The sequence below is a fragment of the Phallusia mammillata genome, chromosome 5, assembly GCF_965637545.1.
Source record: "Phallusia mammillata chromosome 5, kaPhaMamm4.hap1.1, whole genome shotgun sequence".
In the NCBI taxonomy this organism is placed as follows: domain Eukaryota; kingdom Metazoa; phylum Chordata; class Ascidiacea; order Phlebobranchia; family Ascidiidae; genus Phallusia; species Phallusia mammillata.
In genome coordinates this window covers 20,401,336-20,423,365 of record NC_137256.1, presented here as the reverse complement: position 1 = coordinate 20,423,365, position 22,030 = coordinate 20,401,336, and the positions used below count along the sequence as shown (strand labels likewise).

At 39.6% G+C, this 22,030-nt stretch overlaps 1 protein-coding gene and 1 long non-coding RNA gene across 2 annotated transcripts; both read right to left on the bottom strand.

Annotated features, from left to right (window-relative positions):
* Window positions 1-8,107: 8,107 nt before the first annotated feature.
* Window positions 8,108-10,804, bottom strand: LOC145230550 (uncharacterized). The gene is made up of 4 exons (XR_013860679.1): window positions 10,652-10,804; window positions 10,426-10,584; window positions 10,241-10,358; window positions 8,108-9,251 (listed from the first exon to the last, which is right to left on the bottom strand). It is a non-coding gene; the product is annotated as an uncharacterized LOC145230550 (long non-coding RNA).
* Window positions 10,805-13,941: 3,137 nt separating this feature from the next.
* Window positions 13,942-21,961, bottom strand: LOC145229701 (thiamine transporter 2-like). The gene is made up of 8 exons (XM_080095035.1): window positions 21,795-21,961; window positions 20,949-21,094; window positions 19,591-19,710; window positions 19,097-19,397; window positions 18,177-18,405; window positions 16,074-16,266; window positions 15,584-15,739; window positions 13,942-15,408 (listed from the first exon to the last, which is right to left on the bottom strand). Exons 1-8 carry the CDS (start codon window positions 21,909-21,911, stop codon window positions 15,249-15,251), a joined length of 1,422 nt encoding a protein of 473 aa, XP_079951161.1. The 5' UTR covers window positions 21,912-21,961; the 3' UTR covers window positions 13,942-15,248.
* Window positions 21,962-22,030: the final 69 nt, after the last annotated feature.

The following is a 22,030-nucleotide window of genomic DNA, read 5'->3' as shown; positions in this document are numbered from 1 at the left end:
GGTCGCCGACGTTTGGCCGATGTTTCCACCGGTGTTCACCCGCTGAACCTGAGCCGAGCCACCGAGCAACTTACCGTTTGTTGGGCGTCGTTGGGTGCGACTTGTGCTTTACAAGCCGTCCTAACCGGTGCTACCGGAAAACGAACAGCCCTACGCCCGCTAGACGGTCGTGTTGAGACGATGTCTAGTTGTGGTGAGGGCTTTGCGTTTGGCGTGCTTGAGCGCTCGCCTGCGCAAGTGCGACATCCCTTCGCCACGTTACCACCTAATGCCACGTCGCTGGCTTGCTGTTGTTCTCACGTGACAAAACGTTTTCTCTTCGAACAATTGCAGCACATTCCCACAAACCACAAACAGAAGTTTGTTGGTGTAATTGAAAAGGGGCAATTTTTCCTTTTCTTGTAAGCTTTGGGAGCCGAAGTCTTGCTGCTTCGGGGCTAACGCGTCACTGCCTAGCAAGTGCTGTGCACTTTGCTTTGCGGTGTCGTGGAAGCTTGCGTTGCTAAGTACCATCGCCTCGTGACAAGCTACGGACCAGCTCCGCTTCCCTTGGGCGAGGGAGGGCGCAGTGCTGGGGCTAAGTGCTCCAGCATTGCTCCCCTTTCTTGTTCAAGAAGCCGCCTAGCGGGATGCTTCTGCTCCCGCTGTGCTTGGCTACTGTGAGCGGGCTTGGTATAAAAGAGCCTTGTACTCTTTTGTCATTTGTCTCATTTCCTGATCATCGCTAGCTACGTAAAAATCCGAATACTTTTGGGGGGACCGCCGCCTCGCAGCAGCAGCAGCAGCCGCAGCAGCCGCAGCAGCTGCACGACAAAATGTGGTGGTCTCCGTCGTCGTATACGTCGTCATGGTTAACAGTAATCCCCACGTCCACGTGGACTCGGGCAACGCCAAGACCTCGACTCGCTACAAGAGAGGAGCGGTGCCGAGCACAAGGCCCAGCACCGATCCTCTCGAGCAAGCCGAGAGGCCGGCGCTACAAACAGAAGCCAACTCGACTAGTCCCCCGTTGCTGTCGAAACAGAATAGCGTCGTTGCTCGGGAAACCGGCCGTGAAGCCGATTCCCGAGCTCTGACGTCACCTGTGACGGAGCTGGGGACGAGCCGACGTCCGAGCTGTCGAAACAACCAGAACGAGCTTCACTCGAGCCCTAAAACTTGGGCTATTTCATTAGATGTCCATATTTTCTGTTTGTGGTTTCCTTTTCGGTGGACTCATTTTCATGCAATCACGTGGTCGCAACGTGGACACGGTTGAATAGTTCCTAGTCACGTGACTGACTGCTTCGGCGCGAGAATCCCCCGAGTCGAAGCGCGCACTGTGTCAGCAGGTCCCTCCTCAAAGACTGTTGGATGGAACTTGGTCGCTGAAATCGACCCGCTCCGTCACTGGTCCTGCTTGTCACGACCCGTTTTTGGAGCAGACCGCGTGCCAGGCACCAGGGAGTCGATGTCATAACCACATCAGACTCCATTTTCCAGTGTTTGTGGTGCACCCACAAACACAAAGTGTCGCGGTTGCAGGCGGTCGCCGACGTTTGGCCGATGTTTCCACCGGTGTTCACCCGCTGAACCTGAGCCGAGCCACCGAGCAACTTACCGTTTGTTGGGCGTCGTTGGGTGCGACTTGTGCTTTACAAGCCGTCCTAACCGGTGCTACCGGAAAACGAACAGCCCTACGCCCGCTAGACGGTCGTGTTGAGACGATGTCTAGTTGTGGTGAGGGCTTTGCGTTTGGCGTGCTTGAGCGCTCGCCTGCGCAAGTGCGACATCCCTTCGCCACGTTACCACCTAATGCCACGTCGCTGGCTTGCTGTTGTTCTCACGTGACAAAACGTTTTCTCTTCGAACAATTGCAGCACATTCCCACAAACCACAAACAGAAGTTTGTTGGTGTAATTGAAAAGGGGCAATTTTTCCTTTTCTTGTAAGCTTTGGGAGCCGAAGTCTTGCTGCTTCGGGGCTAACGCGTCACTGCCTAGCAAGTGCTGTGCACTTTGCTTTGCGGTGTCGTGGAAGCTTGCGTTGCTAAGTACCATCGCCTCGTGACAAGCTACGGACCAGCTCCGCTTCCCTTGGGCGAGGGAGGGCGCAGTGCTGGGGCTAAGTGCTCCAGCATTGCTCCCCTTTCTTGTTCAAGAAGCCGCCTAGCGGGATGCTTCTGCTCCCGCTGTGCTTGGCTACTGTGAGCGGGCTTGGTATAAAAGAGCCTTGTACTCTTTTGTCATTTGTCTCATTTCCTGATCATCGCTAGCTACGTAAAAATCCGAATACTTTTGGGGGGACCGCCGCCTCGCAGCAGCAGCAGCAGCCGCAGCAGCCGCAGCAGCTGCACGACAAAATGTGGTGGTCTCCGTCGTCGTATACGTCGTCATGGTTAACAGTAATCCCCACGTCCACGTGGACTCGGGCAACGCCAAGACCTCGACTCGCTACAAGAGAGGAGCGGTGCCGAGCACAAGGCCCAGCACCGATCCTCTCGAGCAAGCCGAGAGGCCGGCGCTACAAACAGAAGCCAACTCGACTAGTCCCCCGTTGCTGTCGAAACAGAATAGCGTCGTTGCTCGGGAAACCGGCCGTGAAGCCGATTCCCGAGCTCTGACGTCACCTGTGACGGAGCTGGGGACGAGCCGACGTCCGAGCTGTCGAAACAACCAGAACGAGCTTCACTCGAGCCCTAAAACTTGGGCTATTTCATTAGATGTCCATATTTTCTGTTTGTGGTTTCCTTTTCGGTGGACTCATTTTCATGCAATCACGTGGTCGCAACGTGGACACGGTTGAATAGTTCCTAGTCACGTGACTGACTGCTTCGGCGCGAGAATCCCCCGAGTCGAAGCGCGCACTGTGTCAGCAGGTCCCTCCTCAAAGACTGTTGGATGGAACTTGGTCGCTGAAATCGACCCGCTCCGTCACTGGTCCTGCTTGTCACGACCCGTTTTTGGAGCAGACCGCGTGCCAGGCACCAGGGAGTCGATGTCATAACCACATCAGACTCCATTTTCCAGTGTTTGTGGTGCACCCACAAACACAAAGTGTCGCGGTTGCAGGCGGTCGCCGACGTTTGGCCGATGTTTCCACCGGTGTTCACCCGCTGAACCTGAGCCGAGCCACCGAGCAACTTACCGTTTGTTGGGCGTCGTTGGGTGCGACTTGTGCTTTACAAGCCGTCCTAACCGGTGCTACCGGAAAACGAACAGCCCTACGCCCGCTAGACGGTCGTGTTGAGACGATGTCTAGTTGTGGTGAGGGCTTTGCGTTTGGCGTGCTTGAGCGCTCGCCTGCGCAAGTGCGACATCCCTTCGCCACGTTACCACCTAATGCCACGTCGCTGGCTTGCTGTTGTTCTCACGTGACAAAACGTTTTCTCTTCGAACAATTGCAGCACATTCCCACAAACCACAAACAGAAGTTTGTTGGTGTAATTGAAAAGGGGCAATTTTTCCTTTTCTTGTAAGCTTTGGGAGCCGAAGTCTTGCTGCTTCGGGGCTAACGCGTCACTGCCTAGCAAGTGCTGTGCACTTTGCTTTGCGGTGTCGTGGAAGCTTGCGTTGCTAAGTACCATCGCCTCGTGACAAGCTACGGACCAGCTCCGCTTCCCTTGGGCGAGGGAGGGCGCAGTGCTGGGGCTAAGTGCTCCAGCATTGCTCCCCTTTCTTGTTCAAGAAGCCGCCTAGCGGGATGCTTCTGCTCCCGCTGTGCTTGGCTACTGTGAGCGGGCTTGGTATAAAAGAGCCTTGTACTCTTTTGTCATTTGTCTCATTTCCTGATCATCGCTAGCTACGTAAAAATCCGAATACTTTTGGGGGGACCGCCGCCTCGCAGCAGCAGCAGCAGCCGCAGCAGCCGCAGCAGCTGCACGACAAAATGTGGTGGTCTCCGTCGTCGTATACGTCGTCATGGTTAACAGTAATCCCCACGTCCACGTGGACTCGGGCAACGCCAAGACCTCGACTCGCTACAAGAGAGGAGCGGTGCCGAGCACAAGGCCCAGCACCGATCCTCTCGAGCAAGCCGAGAGGCCGGCGCTACAAACAGAAGCCAACTCGACTAGTCCCCCGTTGCTGTCGAAACAGAATAGCGTCGTTGCTCGGGAAACCGGCCGTGAAGCCGATTCCCGAGCTCTGACGTCACCTGTGACGGAGCTGGGGACGAGCCGACGTCCGAGCTGTCGAAACAACCAGAACGAGCTTCACTCGAGCCCTAAAACTTGGGCTATTTCATTAGATGTCCATATTTTCTGTTTGTGGTTTCCTTTTCGGTGGACTCATTTTCATGCAATCACGTGGTCGCAACGTGGACACGGTTGAATAGTTCCTAGTCACGTGACTGACTGCTTCGGCGCGAGAATCCCCCGAGTCGAAGCGCGCACTGTGTCAGCAGGTCCCTCCTCAAAGACTGTTGGATGGAACTTGGTCGCTGAAATCGACCCGCTCCGTCACTGGTCCTGCTTGTCACGACCCGTTTTTGGAGCAGACCGCGTGCCAGGCACCAGGGAGTCGATGTCATAACCACATCAGACTCCATTTTCCAGTGTTTGTGGTGCACCCACAAACACAAAGTGTCGCGGTTGCAGGCGGTCGCCGACGTTTGGCCGATGTTTCCACCGGTGTTCACCCGCTGAACCTGAGCCGAGACATCGAGCAACTTAGTGTTTGTTGGGCGTTGGTGGGTACGACTTGTGGTTTTGGACGAGCAAACTGACATTCGCCAGGTAGCGTAATTTTCTTGTTTTTTAGGAATGATATTTGTTGTTTTATCATTACCACCGATTGGTGCTTTCCCTATTTTGAGATGATATTGAATAGGAGTCCAATGTCGTCATAATCCGACAAATTTTTTTTTGAATGAACATTTTGTTTCTGTTTTTTATTTTGAAAATGTCTGCTCGTTTCCTAAATTGATAGGGGTGCTTTAATTTTGTAGTGTTTTATTGAATAAGGCCAAAAAAATGTTTTTTACTTTTTTTTTCATTTTAAAGCTTTGGCCTCCTACCGAATCTCACTCTAGGTTTAAACCGGAATCTATAAGTTTGGAGAGTTATGAAAGTCAGGTTTTTGTGTAAAATTCTTGTTTTATAAATACTGTGTTTCATTACATTTTAAATTATCAGCTGTAGCGGCCATGATATTGTCTTGTACAATGCTTACATTAACGTTTGCATTTTCGTGTGCAAGTACATTCCATACAACGACGGGAAATTTGAAACGTCTATTCAAGAATACAGAGAAAGAAAAGAAACGCTCTCTGTGTCATTATTAGCTATCAATTACGTGTATTGCAAAAATCAGGATTTTAAGATTTAATTCATAAGAGAATTGCGAGAATTTCAGCACGTTTTAATGAGCCTAGATTCACCAAAACTTCAGGAGCAATAGCTGAAGGCACTCAGGCAGGTGGCTCAATTGTCCTAGCCTGGCATCGACGTTTAGAGCGAAGCTGTGCACAAAATAAACCGCTGGCTATTCTAAATTTTTTCAACCATTCAAAACGCAGTTCCAGTTTTCATGCGGCACAGTGATAACTCAAGTTTCAATCAAAAACATTTGCCCTGTTCATTGGAGGCACAAATCGCACCAAATGAATTCCTAGACGCACTGCATAATAATTTAGCCGAGTATTTGCTAAAGAGACTACAACAAACTAGATCTGAATTCTACCAAAGGATTATCCTGATCACCGTTTTTGGACGCTTGACAATATAGAGAAGTGACAGTGACTAAACCAGCCTTGATATTTTAGCAACGGGTTAATCGTAATCAACTTGAGAGGATTACTTCAAGTCACGTTGCGCCGTCCAAACTCTCCTAGGCTCGTCTTTAAGAATCCGCTGAACTGTGACGATAACTAGCGTATACCTTTGAACCAAATATTTTCAATATTGCAAGTCGTCATCGAGGTTTTGTGGCTTCACGGCAAAAGGATTTTAGTTATCTGTTGATGTTGCTGTTGTTGTTTTTTTGCATAAACTTACACCTTCTTCTAAGCAGTAGTGATTATTATCTAAATCCATTAGACCTTGAAAAAACGAAGACAAAAATTCTTGTAAAAATTAAGATCGCTTCAACCAATAGTATATACCCGAACGATTCTAAATAAAATATCGTTACCGTATTCGTTTTGTGCAATTTATTTTTCGCGTTCATTCTTTCCAGTTCTGGTATTTTTATTTTGTTCCGGTCTGGCCACATTAAGTTTGTAACGGTAGTTTTATTTTGATTCAGGTCTTAAGAAAAGAATATCTTTCCGTGATGTTAACAATCCTTATAGCTTAACTGAACAATGAAAGAAGTTATGCCAAATCACAATTTTGCTTAGATGGGTAATACATTACATGATATTTGTCTCTTAAAATTATCACGCCACTCAAGAACCACATGGTTGGAACTTTTTCCATCATTGGCACAACGCTGAGATATTCAAGCAAGTCTTTGTTAATGTCTAGGACGAAATATCGGAATTAAAAAAAACTGATTTTTGGTCCATTTTTAGATTATTAATGCTTTATCGTTCTGGTAATTGGGCAACAATTTATTTATTTCGTCCTGGTATAAAATTCTGCTTTTAACGAAATACTGCGTTGGACTATACTGCGTTTTGCATCAAGGCTTTATTGACTTTTATTGCGTATAAGGCAGGGGTTCTTAAACTGGGGCGCGCGCCCCCTTAGGGGGCGTGAGGGGTTCTCAAGAGGGGCGCAGCACAATCTGGCTGCAAAGGTTTCACCTGAAAAAATTGTAAATGAATGCATAGGAATAATGTCGGCGCTGATTTCGAACTTATTGTTTGGAAATAAAGTAAACTCTTCATTGAATGGATTTTCAGCCCACGAGGCGATTTTTATATGGGCGCCAAGATATGGTCGTTCTAAAAATCCATTTTAAATCTGTTAATTGTTAAATCTCATTTTAAAAGCAATGCATGTATATTACGTCACAAGTAACAAAATAAGGCAATCGTTTGCTCACAATTAACACTTTGTGCCTTGTCTGTGACAAAAACTGGCTTTGGATCAATCCTGGGCGTTGCAATCCCATGAAAGTAGGCACGGTAATATTAATTCTACATGTCGTGACAGTAAACTTTCGTAAGGCGTAGATTAATTTTTGAATGTAACAAAGTTATCAATACGATATGCCAAACCAAAATTTGGGTCGCGAGCCGGATGAAATGACCTCGCAGGCCATAGTTTGGTGACCCCTGTGCTATATAGTCGGCGGTACATTTTTGATTTGTTCTTAATTTCGCATCAGAAATTGCCTTGACTTTTAGAGCATCAACAATTTCTGGGCGACATATGCGTAGTTTACAAGAATACTGGCAACGTCGCTCTGTGGGCGCAAAAGCCTTTGAAGTGGCTTTTCCAACGTTCGGAACTAACTTTATAGTAGCTTAAAGCGGACCTACGATGTATGTTGTCTCCGAAAAACAAGACAAGCATCATCAGTGCTAACGTTTTTTAGGGGGGGCGTGAGAATAAATAAATAGTGTCAAGTGGGGCACGACCGAAAAAGTTTAAGAACCCCTGGTATAAGGGATGGGTTTTAAATGTTTTTGTTTTGACGTTCAACCCCTAGCCAACAACCAAACTGTATTTAATAGCTTAGTAACTGATAGCCGCTTAATAACAAATCGAAAAACAATATTTCGGTGTCACAAGCATTACTCTTATTGTGCGTCCTTTCCTTGCAAGACAGCAAATACTATGTTCGTCGCTATTTCTTCTTTTTTGTCTAAAGCGGGTGTGTTCAACGCGTTTGTTCAAGAAAGATTGTTTATTTTCACGTAATAGTGGATTATTTGGAGACTCTTCCAAAGTTTGACCCTGGATTACCCAGCGGTTTACCCACAGGCCCTCAAAACGTAAAAAATAATAAAAACGGCTATGTTATGTTTTTGAGTACCGGTATTAGTTTATTAATTTTTTATGTAAACTGTTGAATTTTTGAACAATGGTCGGTTTTGGTCCTACCCATTTGAGGCGAGTTCGGTACATCACTAGTTTAAATATCAGACGCAACGAATTTTTAAAGACAACATTTGAATTATTATTCTTGTTATTGCATGTCTGGTCTGCTATAAATTAATAAACGATGCCACCAACAAGTATATACTTGCTTCAGTTGTATTCTTTCTTAACAACAAAACGAATGTGGCACAGGATAAACAGAATCAAATGGAAGCTGTAGCACTAATAAATATCAGCTTATGTCTTACAATACAGAAAAAGTTGCCATCAATAAGTGCAAAACGGAAATACGACTAAACAATTTAGCAAAAAAATTTTTTCTCACTCTTTATTAAGGATATTAAATGCAAATGGTACATATATTTAAAACAAATCATGAACAGCTCAGGTCAAATTAGTGTGTTTAACAGAACAGAAACATTTGGTTTAAAAGTTTCATTGAATGCACTATAAATTCTTTAGATAGGCCCTATCCTTCAGAATCTTAAACATGAGTGCTGTTACCAATTCAAATCTACAGCAGTTTTTACATGCAGATATATTATTAAATGTCACACAAGGGAATTTCATGAAATTAGGAAACATACATGTATATGTCCAGTATAACCTATAGCGTATGTGGAGCCATTAAACACGATGTTACTTAAATAAATTGGCAACAAATAGGAAAGCCACCATCCCGGTTAAATTCCACAATAATGAATGTACAACAAAATTATAAACAACAGATTACACTGAAATGAATAGCAGGATATGGATTTTAAATACATACGTGAAACACAAGCATTAAAACAGATGACAGTTGAAAAAATATGTACATTTGGCACCAGGAGAACACTATGCGGAGATTTTGGATGTGCGAAGTGCAATAAAATGCCTATCATAACATTTGGGCTACATTTAAACACAGCATTTAAGCTAATTGTTGTGTAAAGTTGCACGTAACAATTAACAAAAAACGACAAGGACAGAGATAGCAACGCAGTTTAAGCCAAAATCAAACTGCATTCATTATGTTTTTCATATCATTGCAAGTTCTAAGTTTTGATATGTTAAAAAATAAGGGCAAAATAATTTCAATGTTACGTGCAGTACCTCAGAATTGTACATCAGAATGTGTAGTACTTCAGAATTTTGAATGAAATAAGTTGGTCCTATTCTGTTCGATAGCAAAAAAGCTTGCACTGTCATCTGCCAATATGTGTCTTGTAAGTCTGGTCCGTTCGAGATGGTGGACTTGAAAATCGGCATGTCTTGATCATCGGTTCGGAGGCTACATGGTCTAAAATGAAAATGTACAGGTTAAAATACAAACAAGGGATCAATTGGTATAAAATAAAAAATAAAAACAAGTAAACTAATAATAATATAAAGCTCAAAAGGTGGCTTCCATATCTTTACATTTTAGTAATGTAAGAGGCCATGGAACATGCCCAACCTGTTGTAACAACCCTTTTACTATCAAGTATTTCATGTAATGAAATGCTTTTTCCTTGATGTTGCTTGATATTCTTTATTATATCCCATTTGACGATATACTATGCACCCTATTTGACCATGTAACATGATCGATTTTCCACGCAAAACAAATATATATATATATAGGCCCCCAGTCCCCAAACACATATTTCTATAATCTCTAGCAAATCGTTCATAAATGTGCCTTTTCCGCAACACCTTAAAGTTGATCAACAGTAACCAAGATGACAAAAATTTACATTCTTGGAGATATGTAGTTCATATTTTAACCTTTATGTTAATCAACAACATCAGTGTATACTTATACAAAACCCAATTATCAGTTAACAAATTTATAACTCAAACCTCAATAAAGTTTAAAACCAGAACCAAAACTGCACATGTCAACTTAACGATATTGAGGGGCAAAAACAGTTTTAACTTATGCCATTAAGAACAATGTTTATACTAAGGGCTATTTTTAACACAATGGTTCTTAAGGTTTTTTGCCTTTACACCTCACTGCAATACTGGTTCTGGTTCTGACCTAAAATGTGTCTATTACATGACATTCTAGATTTTTTGTTGTTGCAATACCATTACTTTAGATGTCAGTGGGAACAATATTGTGGCATTGTGTGACAGTTTAACACACTTGTTGGTGTACATTGAATTTTATGCACATATGTGAACCAATAAACATAAAAAAGTATTGTCACTTCGACACAATTTGATTTTTTGCAACTGACTTTCCGCAGACCACTCCTTTTACACATTACCTCTCTATATCAAGCAATAAAACAAATTGCATACCTTGTAACTGACTACTGTTCTGTCTTTGTTGTGGAAGTGCACTTAGTTTTATTGGTGTACAGCTCTACCTTGAGGATCACTGCTTGGCCACTTCTTCTTGATTTAAACGATGCAACATCTGAAACAATAGTAATAAAATTGACTAAATAAGAGTTTGATTACTAATGTGCAAAAGTATAACTTACAAGTTTTTTCTGATGAATTTACATTCAAATCGAAAATCAGACTTCTGAGAAATACTATGTTGGAGAAATCACAGAAATACTTGTTTTGATGATAAACTGCCCGGCCCTGAAGATCACTGGTTAGCCACTCTTACTTTTACGTTTTATATGATGCAACATCTGAAACAATAGCAATACAGTTTACAAAATAAGAGTTGGATTCCTGATGTGCAAAAGGACAACTTACTAGCTTTACGTTGAAAAACATACCAATCCAAAATCAAAGCTCGGAGAAAGACAATGAATTCCACATGCAACAACATATACTTGCTTAAAATATCTAAATCTACATAATTATAAAATCCCTACATCTGTAAAAATAGGAAACACAGCTCCTGCAAAACAAAAAACGCGCAAACAACCTGATTAACATGTAAAAAAAAAACAGAAACCCTATTAAACCTGAACAAAGCGTAAACCTGCAGAGAAAACCCCAGTTACCTTACATTTTTAGTTACCAACCCAGTTACCCAATAAAACCCAACCCTAAGCTTTAATACTAAACCTGCAAAACAAAAACCAAGGTCATTTTTAAATATAAAAGCCCTAAAACAACCTGAAAAACAAAACTGTAAATCTGCAAAAAGCAAGCCCTAAACGTGTTGAAGAAAAACAAAATATTATTTATTACTGTAAACGGGTAATATATCTAAAAAGTTTATTATAATGTTAATAGCTGCAAAAATGATAAGATATTGTTAAAACCTGCAAAATATCTAAAATTTTAATATAATGTTAATAGCTGCAACAAAGATGTTGTTAAAACCTGCAAAATATCTAAAAAGTTTAGTGTAATGTTAATAGCTGCAGAAAGGATTAAACGATATTGTTAAAACCTGCAAAATATCTAAAAAGTTTAGTGTAATGTTAATAGCTGCAGTAAGGATTAAACGATATTGTTAAAACCTGCAAAACATCTAAAAAGTTTAATGGAATGTTAATAACTGCAAAAACGATTAAAAGATAATACTTAAACTTGCAAAAACAGATTAAGATTTAATGTTACAAATAAACATTAATACCTTCAAAAGTTGCAGGAATGCACAATGGCAATTTTTTTGGCTAAATCATCACAAATTGATACAAAACAACAACATCATTCAATCAATAGCAAGTCCTGAAAAATAAAGCAAATGGTTTTTACACTGAACAGCAAATTTCAATGTAAGACAATAATACATACCTGGAATGAAGTAAAATATCTGAAACCAAGATTTCAATTCTGATTTTTCAACTACTTTCCTTACACTTGGCGATGGTGGTTCATATGGTTAAGAGCGACGTGCAATAAACAATGACACAAAAATAAGAACCTGTTCGGCTGATGTAAAAGGCACAACACCCCCCAAGAACTGGTCTAACTAAAAGAAATTAAAGGATAGATAAAGTGGACACATCACACATTTTTGTTGATGAAAGAGGGAAAGCGCAAGGTAAAAACTTCAGGTTACAATAATATTAATGGCAGTTGCACTTGGTCACAGCATCAATGAAGAAGTTGATTAGCAAATTTAGGAGATAAACCTGAAAAACGCCTAGAACCACCTTCACCTCCTGTGCGGCCGATGCAAAAGTATACAAAAAAAAGCTTGTCTGCACTGCATACAACCGCCGCAAATTAGCCTATAAAAGTAGAAAGTGAGTCTGTCGTGTTTTACAACCACCCAAACAGCCACTGCCCCATGATGACTGGGTGGCCTGGCCAAGCAGGAAACGGAACTGTAGTTATCAGTAAGTTAATCTAAATCCACAAGAAAAATGGGCTTGACCAGCACAAGTGGGATAGGGGGCATTTTTAGCGCATTTGAGTCTAGAAGACATTTTTACACGAACAAAAAAGGTGAGTTATATCCATGCTTCATATCTAGTTCAAATTTTCTATTCAGTACAAGTGAACAAGAAATACAAACAAGAACAACTAAAGCTGGTCAAAACCCAAAAACAAATCCACAACATCCCTATAATTACAGTTAGCAAAGGCGCAATGGTTTGTTTAAAAGGGTTCAGTGATGATTACAGCGTATAACTCAACAGTGCATCACTGATCCCTGCCCTTAGAGACCCCCCTTGTCAAGGACCCAGGGAATTACGCAAACGCAGGGCTGGAAAATTTAACAACAGTTTGCGCCCTACGGGGTGGCTCACGTGACTTTTCAGGCAAAATGCAAAGTCGGTCCCCTCCAGCTCACGGGCCTGAGCCATCATTGGGAATAACGGTGTCCCTACTTGGTCACGCCTACACCGCGGCCAATGCAATGCGGTGGAGGCCATGCCCAGGCCGTGTTTCTAAGCGAACCTTATATTAACTAAAGCCATTTAGCAACACGCCACACCTAGTTAGAAATCGTTCTAAGCTAATGTCCCTAGTGGCGTGCGAATCCCAATCGTACCCCACCTATGTTATCTAGCCTAACCTTAGTTAACAAGTGCTACTCTAGTTATAGCCCTAGCGCTAACTTGCTGACAATAGTAGCACTCCTACAGACTTGGGCCTTTCTATGACCAAGAAAGACTCTTCAGGTCTTACTTGGACATAGAAAAGGTCACTCACCCTAGCGCCAGTTAACCTAAGTTAAGCCTAACAGTTCCGCTAACCCAGTTGACCCACGACAGACTCTTATGTTTACATACAAGTGAATATTTGAAGTTGAAAGATGTTGGTCGATATGACGATGAATGGATTGAAGTTGGACAAAATAAACGAACGTCTGTAAAAACACACATAATTAGACCAGGATAATGATCTCATATTTTCTAGGACATATTTTCTATGCAATATCAAGATAACATAACTCTTGGTAACTACATAGTTTTTACATTAATTAAAAACTAATTAACACAACACTTACCATGCAAATAGTCTGGCATCCAACCTCAAATGAAACCTCGTGGTGAGAAAACGTTGCGAAATCGTTCGTTGTGTTGGCGCGCACCATCGATGGTTGCGTTCGAATTCAAATTCGAAATTTTATCGAAAAAATTAACAATCGTTTTTTCCTAATTGTAACTATAGCACCAATTTTAAACCTTTATTAAACTTAACCAAAACATAGCTAAAATGGCAGTAGGTTTTTGTGGTAGAGCTACTTACACTGAGCTTGGGCTGGCCCCCGCTCTGGGAATTTCTGGTAGGTGGCGCTAAGGAGCATAGGCGTTTATGGTGCTGTTACAGCAGTTTGGGTTTATGGTAAGAATAATTGCTGAGTCAGCACCATAAACGCCTATTCTCCTTAGCGCCACCTACCAGAAATTCCCAGAGCGGGGGCCAGCCCAAGCTCAGTGTTAGTAGTTCTACCGTTATTTGTACGTGGACTAAACGACAATTGGTTTTTCAGGATATTGTTACGGGTATTGCCACAAAAGCTAAAATACCCATCTCAGCGTCCACAACAACTGGTAGGAGCCCCATCAATACGTAGTTGGAAATAATAAAAGGCTCTCGTGTCCTGCCAAAACTCAATGAAGACAAGTAATAACTAAATTTCACATTCTTTATTAAGTATCGGGCGCAGTTGGACGAAGTGGTGACTTCAGATTGTGAAAAAGGAAACTGACAATGATTGCTTACTTCACTACACCAAAAAAGAACAATTAAACCATAAAGCAAGATTTCTTGTTTCTGTGATACCACATGACAAAAAGGAATTTTCATCTAAGTTTGGTGATTTGCGTAAGCATGAAACTTATATCAAATAGTTCAGTGCTCCGTTTGATCTACAGGTGGACGCGGTACAAATAACAATCGAATGGAACGCTGTAGTGCAGTATTGAATTGAACCAAAATTTCACGGAGATGTGTCTGTGACTTTTGCAAATAAATATCTTAGATGCAAAAAACATTGTTAGAAAACGCAAGATGCATTAATCGTTTTCACGTTTAAAGATTAAAAAAACATCGCACTGCCTTTCCCCCTGTGGTCACTTCTAACTTTGTGACAGGGAAAAACAAGTTTCAACAGTCTTTAATTGGTTTTGAAGCCATGCATTGTGACTTTGCCGCTAGTATTTGCATTGTTATGTATGATACATCACAGCGGCCGTTTCAGATATATTGGGCAGTGGTGTCGATATTATCATCACCTCAAAAAGGTGGAACAGCGGTCGTTGCCCGCACAATTTTTGTGTGTGCAAAGTAAAATTCACCACGAGCAAGTTAAGGACAATCACCTTCAAGATTGTTTCCGTTTGACCAGCAGAACCTGTGGGTTCTGCCACCCTCACATGCGAAATGCTGTGCGGCACTTCGGCGCCCATGCTGTTTTAAGTAACCTTTCAACCATAACAACGCAAATAAATTTGGCTCAACTTGTACAACTATTACTTAAACGACATCAAGTTTCACATAAATGCTGTCAAAAACTTATTTTGTGCATTCGACATGATACGTAAACCGTGGAACAGACCAGCAGGAATAGTGAATAAACTTCGTTAAAACATTAGGACTACTTTTGTTGGTTTTTTTTGATGAAATTACGGGACTGCCTGATAAAATCGCTAAATCCGAGTTTTTTGGTTTCTGGTCTTTTCAGTGTTTTAGTTCATGCTCGTTTGTATAAGCTTGTCAAAAAGTATGAAGCAAACGAACCTAAGTGCAAGACACTAGTGTGAAGTTGCAGACTCCAAAGATCAGATGGTTTTATGTTGGTATTGATATAGTTTGTGTTGACATAATTGCCCTTGAGTGCTTATGTAAACTCTTATATTTGGCAAAGCAAAAATAGTACATGGCTTCTACAATTAAAACAATTTGACTAAATCTTGATAATACACTGCAATTTCTGTTATCACATTGTGGCTTCCATCAGAGGTTCAACATTTTCTTGTTTATCTTTGTCGCCAGTTGCAGATGTGCTGTCGCTTGTTTGTTTTTGCTGACAAAACTTTTGATAAAGGTTGTAGGCGCTGTGTATTAAGAATACACATGCTACGATTCCAAAATAAACACTGTAGATAAAACAAGTATTTTTTATGTAACTTTGCAGTCTAATACTGTAGTATCAAAAACCATAAAAAACATGTTCTGATAAATAAAGTTAAAACGAACAAAGGAGCAATCTTAGTAAAAAAGTATTTATAGTGCTATGCATATGAATCGAACATTTGTGTCAAATATGCTCACCTGTAAACAATAAATTGTGTTCGAACATCAAGTCCAAGGACGGCTTTGTCAATCAATATTACTGTTAGAACTGCATTGAGAAGTACAGCTGCAAATGTGTTTACACCAAAAACAAGTGCAAAGCTCTCAGTGGTCAAACCAATTGCAAGTTGAAACCTAAAGGAATTTTGTTAAGTGATGATGTAGCAGAATTTGTTAAATCATCTCAAAACTTTAGATAAGTTTTTACTGCAGCCAACTACATTATGAAAAAAAGATCGTTTAGGTATATTACAATACATAGTGTCTGACTTTAACTGACACACTGTTTGTTGTTAATCAATCAACTTTAAACAGGATGTTAGGACACTGTTACCCTATTGGAGATAGGTTGAATGAATTTAACCGGTTAGAAAAACCTGAAGTAATCTAAGCTTACTTTGCAATAGGAAACTGGTTCAGTGTTTTCCACTCAATACAGATGATATGTAAAAAAACAGAATGAACTTACTGAGTGATGGTAATAACAACATTGTAGAGTATAATGAATATTACATAGGCTGAATAGCAAATCCAAATGTTGTCAGTCCAATACATCAACATCAACAGTGCAAACTTTAGCAATGAGAAAAATCCTAACGCCAATTCACCCCATAGGTTCCAGTTAAGTTTGACAAAACCAATACAAAAAGCACCAAGTGCACCTGTAGAAAAAATACATTTTGCAGTATTAAATGCAGATATGAACTAGAAGGGTGGCTTAGCACATATTGCCCTTGCATATACATTACACTATAAGCTATTTTAAAACATAAATATATTTCCTATGCTTATTTTGTATTGGGTCCCATATTAGCCACCGTCTTTTATAACTTTAGTCGTTTCTGCAGGCAAAAACTCATGAGTCCCCACACACGTAAAGTTGAAAATAATGCAATTCAAGAGATAACCATGAGAAAGTCGGGTGTTGTAAGGTAAAACACAGTGATTGGCACTGGGCTTAAATAATAATACTATGTAGAATACAAGCTATAAAATTAGATTCACCCCAGATATTGTTTGAAGTATGTCCTATTTAATGTTTTAAAAAACTGACCCATTTTAGGGGGCTAGTAGGGCAACTAATTGGGTTTGACACACAAACTAAAAAATATATAAAAACCACAATGACTTAATCAATAGTTTCAGCCAAATCTGCCAATGTTTAAAATTACGACCACTAGAGGTATTTTGAGCAACAACCGTTAATGTTTCTGACGTCATAGGGCTGTTAACAAGTCCCTAACTGCCATGGCGCAAAAACGACCACCAAGCAACCCACCAACGAGCAACATACAACTGGTTGCCCTTGTAACACTATTGCTCAAAAGAAATCTTTCATTTGTAGTGACCAGTAACATACAAATACGTTTTATACTTTAGGGGCTTGTGGGGTAAATGTTAGGACTACAGGGTTGAACGCAACAATCGACACCTATAAATGGCATATTATACAAGAAATCTAAATTTCAGCCAATTCTGACACTGTTTAAAAACTCACCCATTTTAGGAGGCTAGTGGGGTAAATACTGGGGTTATCAACAAAACAAAGTGGGATGCACATCTACATAACTATATCTACCATCTGTGCAAATTTCAGCTGAATCCATCAAACATTTGATGGTAAAACGAGTCGGACAAACTTCGGGGTAAAAACACCCATTTTAGGGGGCGAGCGGGGTAAATACTGGGGTTATCAACAAAAACAAAGTGGGATGCACATCTACATAACTATATCTTCCATCTGTATAAGTTTCAGCCAAATCCATCAAACATTTGATGGAAAAACGAGTCGGACAAACTTCGGGGGAAAAATACCCATTTTAGGGGGCGAGCGGGGTAAATACTGGGGTTATCAACAAAAACAAAGTGGGATGCACATCTACATAACTACATCTACCATCTGTGTAAATTTCATCCAAATCCATCAAACATTTCATGGAAAAACGAGTCGGACAAACTTTGGGGAGAAACAAAAATGAAAGAAAAAAAAGAAATAAAAAAAACACAATTTGAGTAAAATCAATATGTGTCCCCTTCAGGAAAGGGGACCCATAATTAGCACATTTTTAGGGAAAGCTAGCTAGGGCAGTTGAAGTTTTGACACACAATTCGGCTGCAAGGATGTTTTTTGACTTATTTGGAACACAATTTTTTTAAAAATTTAACATACAAACAGCAAACTATCTACTATTGATTTAAATTTCAGCACAGTGAGGTTTTGACCCAAATATTTAGGGGTAAAGGATGGAAAAATAACTAAATCCAACTAAAATTTGCAAAATACTTTCAAACATTCACTAATGTACTAATTACCAAACTATGAAACTAGTGAGTCAATTAAATACAGTTAGTTTTTACAATTGCAAATGTAGTCGAGCTTTACAGTGCATTTAGGTACCTATGTGTCAAGTATATGAATAAAGTTCTTGACCGAAAACGAACTGCATCTATCATACTTGTATTAGACAGAAAATGGAAAAGGAAGGAAAAGGGACCCATACAAATGTTTACTAAAATAACCTCAACCTTCAAGTTTTTGGATCTAATCACACAAATGTAACATAGTTCTCACCAAACACAGTGGCAACAGTTTCAACTGCCCCATTGTAGATCACTTCTGTTCGACTTGGCAAAATTGTTTCCCAGAGATTTTGAACATAATTGACCACCAATATCCACCCACATGTGGACAGTGCCCACCAGACTGACCATCTCAACAGAACTTTGTTAGTATAGCAAACCTTCAGGTCTCCAAGTAAGTCAAGAACCACTGCTTTGAATGTTTTTGATTTTTCATGTTTCTGAAACAAATATAGCATATTATTCTGGAATGCTTATGATATGAACATAGCATTTGTTAATTCATTGAATTATCTTATTCAATAGTGTTATAAACACATAATTATTAAATATATATTTTTTGCGCTTCATAACGTTGAGCAGCTGTTTCCGGCTTGATGATTGTTTTAGTGCAATTGTGTGACTATGTTGTCTTTCACCAGCGAAAAGACTCAACTCAAGCATATGTACAAGAGTTGACATATAAACGCGTTCAGAGAAACATCAAGTCAACTTTAACTGTTTAACAACTGCAACTGAACAGACTGAGTGCAAGGTCATGCAAGTTGCCACAAGTACAAAATCAGGAGTGCAGAAAACTCAGTCAGCACAAATAAACTAACAACTTTTAAATTCATCTGGAGACAATTTAGAGCTAACAGCACACATATATAACCACAAGAGACCAGAGATTTAATATAACATGTGATACAATGAGTTGATCATGGTAAGCACATTGTCTACTTAGCATGGTATTTTACAAATGATTATTGCTTTCGTCTATGTTTAACCAAATGGCTTACAGTGAAAACAAGCTATTGTTAGTTGCTTGGGGTGGAGAAAACAATACCAATGTTCATCACTCCAACTGCACAAGCTACAACTTTAGTTTGAAAGACCATAAAAATGAATATAAAATAAAAATACTCGAACCTTTGCTGTTGATTGTTTTAAATCTTCACTTTCTTCTTCAACTTGTAATTCCTCCCTTCCTGATGCAGTTGACTCATTGTCAGAAATGTAAAAAAATATTGTTTTCTTTGGTATGGGTAAAAAGAGTGAGATTAAAAAAGCAATGGAAACGTTGACAAGTGAAATAATGTGCAGATAGTAGTAACTGAGATGTGCCAAGGAGTAGAGCATTTGTGACAAAACAGACCCAATAAACAAACCAAGAAGTGTGGAAGCCCGTACATATGATGTGACTTTTTGATAATGATTTGTCTCGACAATACTAAAAAAGAAAGGAAAACCACTTCACAGGTAAATTCAGCCGAAATTCAGTAATTTCATGTATTTTATCACAAGTACAGTACTAAAAATGTATCATTCCAAAAGTGGTTATATAAAATGTTGATGCAGGATTGTTTTGCAGTTTATATCGCAAACTTAAAAACAAACTACAACAAAAAATGCAGCCACCCTACGTGTAGATATAAGAGTAATATCCAATTTCACCAGCTGTTGCAACTCCATAACAAAACTGCATTAACTGCATCATGGGCACTCCACTGGCAAAACACAACAATAGCCAACATGATATATACCTGTAAAATTAAATGAAAATGTTGACATACAGCACGGAAGTTTGGTTTAGGTCAGGGTGGTCCGAACCCTTTCTGCATACAATCATTGAATAAATTTTCAAGTAGCCGGTCAACATATGACATGTCAAAGACTTTTTCTGGATTTGCGACAACATAAATGTGTTAAGTTTTTGGCTGCAAACATCATTGCAGAAAACATTGGCACTTCAAGGAACTTTAAAACAGTTCTAACTGAATGCTAGCAGAGGAACATTATGGTAATAATATTTGGGGTTTAAAACATATAGTCAATTAAAACAGCAAATTCAGTGCTTTAATACAAAAAGTTTCTACTTTTGTGGCCAGCCAAGTGCTTGCCAAACCTTTATGTGTCCCTCCAACCTCTTAGCCTTGGACCACCCTGGTTTAAGAAATTATGACCTTGAACAAAAAAAACTACATATGTTTCATGTGTGAAAACAATATTGGTACATAGGGGACAATAAACATTTCAAGAAAGTTAAGAAATTTTGTAGTTTAAAGTCAAGTCAGAAATTAAGTGATCTGATTTATGGTTGCTGTTTTTCCATTGTTTCTGTTGTGTTATTGTGTTATGGGTAGCATGTCTTAGGGTTACCAGAGGCTCAGAATTTCCTGGACATATCCGAAATAAGGACATGAAATATATGTCCGGAAATAATTTTAAAAAACAGTCTTAATGTCTGGATTTTTAATGCCATGTAGCATAAACTACAGTAGTTTTCTAAATTCTTTTTATGGGGTACTAAAAGATTTACTTTGTAAAGGTTTTCTGTGCTGATTTTGATGTATCATGCACTCTACCGCACACATTCATGCAACTACACATTTTAAAAAAACTAACAATATTTGGTTAAAAAGGCCGGATCTTAAAAATATTTTTTTGTAGCCTATTTAGAAACAAAACTTTACATTTTATCTCTTTGATAGTAATGCTATTTTATCAAAACTGGCACTTTTGGGGTTGGTAATGTGCAACATGCTGTGTAATGAATTGTAACATAACTTTGGGGTCACCAAACATAGTTATTGAAACCATCCAGCATTTCCTCCATATAAATGACAACCCTAACATATCTAGGATTTCTTTTAGATGGAAGTAGAATAAGATATAGCTACATCAAATTTGTTTAAATTTTCTGTTTCATTTATAAAAACAATTGTTAACAATCTCTAGACAAAACAGGTTAAAAAAATACATTGAAACAAAATTCACTTACCCAATACCCTGTGCAATAATAACAGGTTTGTATTTCACATAATCAGTAATAAGAAATACTGGAATAAGTGAAGCTAGATAGGAGTATATCCAAACTGGGTAAACAGAATTTACTAGTTGAGAAGATGTTAGATTCTGCTCAGGACCCTAATGAAAAAAACACGAAATTGTCTTGTTCTCGCTAGTAAAATTACTGGTTGCTGTAAATTTTTGATTTGTTATTTGATGATAATTTCATAATCTTTTATGATTTTGGTAATTTGATCATAAGTTTGTTAACAAATATATACAGGTGTATTTTAGAAGTCTAGCAATGCACTGATTTGTTTCTTTGCACATGCATATAGGTAAAAAACTGGATAAATCACAATCAATACTTATGTACAAAATAATAACTTTCTATATATACCTGTTAAGTAAAGAACGGATTACATTTGTTTTTATTAGGAACACAGTAATAATGTAAACTATAAGTGCAATATGTATTTCCGATGTTCTAAAATGTCTAACTAATGCCAGAATAAAGCACTGGTCTTACAGTATCTTAGAAAGGTACGATGAGACCGGTGATTGGTGTTTTGTAACAAATTAAGCAAGAGTCTGTGATACAAATGCTATGCTTGAAAACCAATATGATAAAATAGCTTAGACAGGCCTGCAAGAGGCTTGATATAAATTAAGCAATTATGTAGGTTGAACCAATTTAGCCTGTTTCACTAACAACATAAACAATTAAGTTAGTTTTAGGTGAAAAGGAAATAATATATTTTATTGTTTTGTTACACATGAGCTGTACTTTGGTGTCGTAAGTATATTTTTTCGGAGTAAGGACCAATTGGAAACGTACCATCAAATATGGTGTTAGAAATGGTTCCGAAGGTTTGAGATAGTTGAAAACTCCACACAAGCAAAGCAATACAGTGGGATATATCCATGATTCAGTTTTTCGATATTCATTTGCCATTTTTTGTTCTTTAATTTACTTATTATAAACTTTACTAAATAAAGTCATCATGGCCTGTTGAAAGAGAATGCAACTACATTTTTTTGTAAGCACTCTTATAAAAAAGATAACTAAAATTA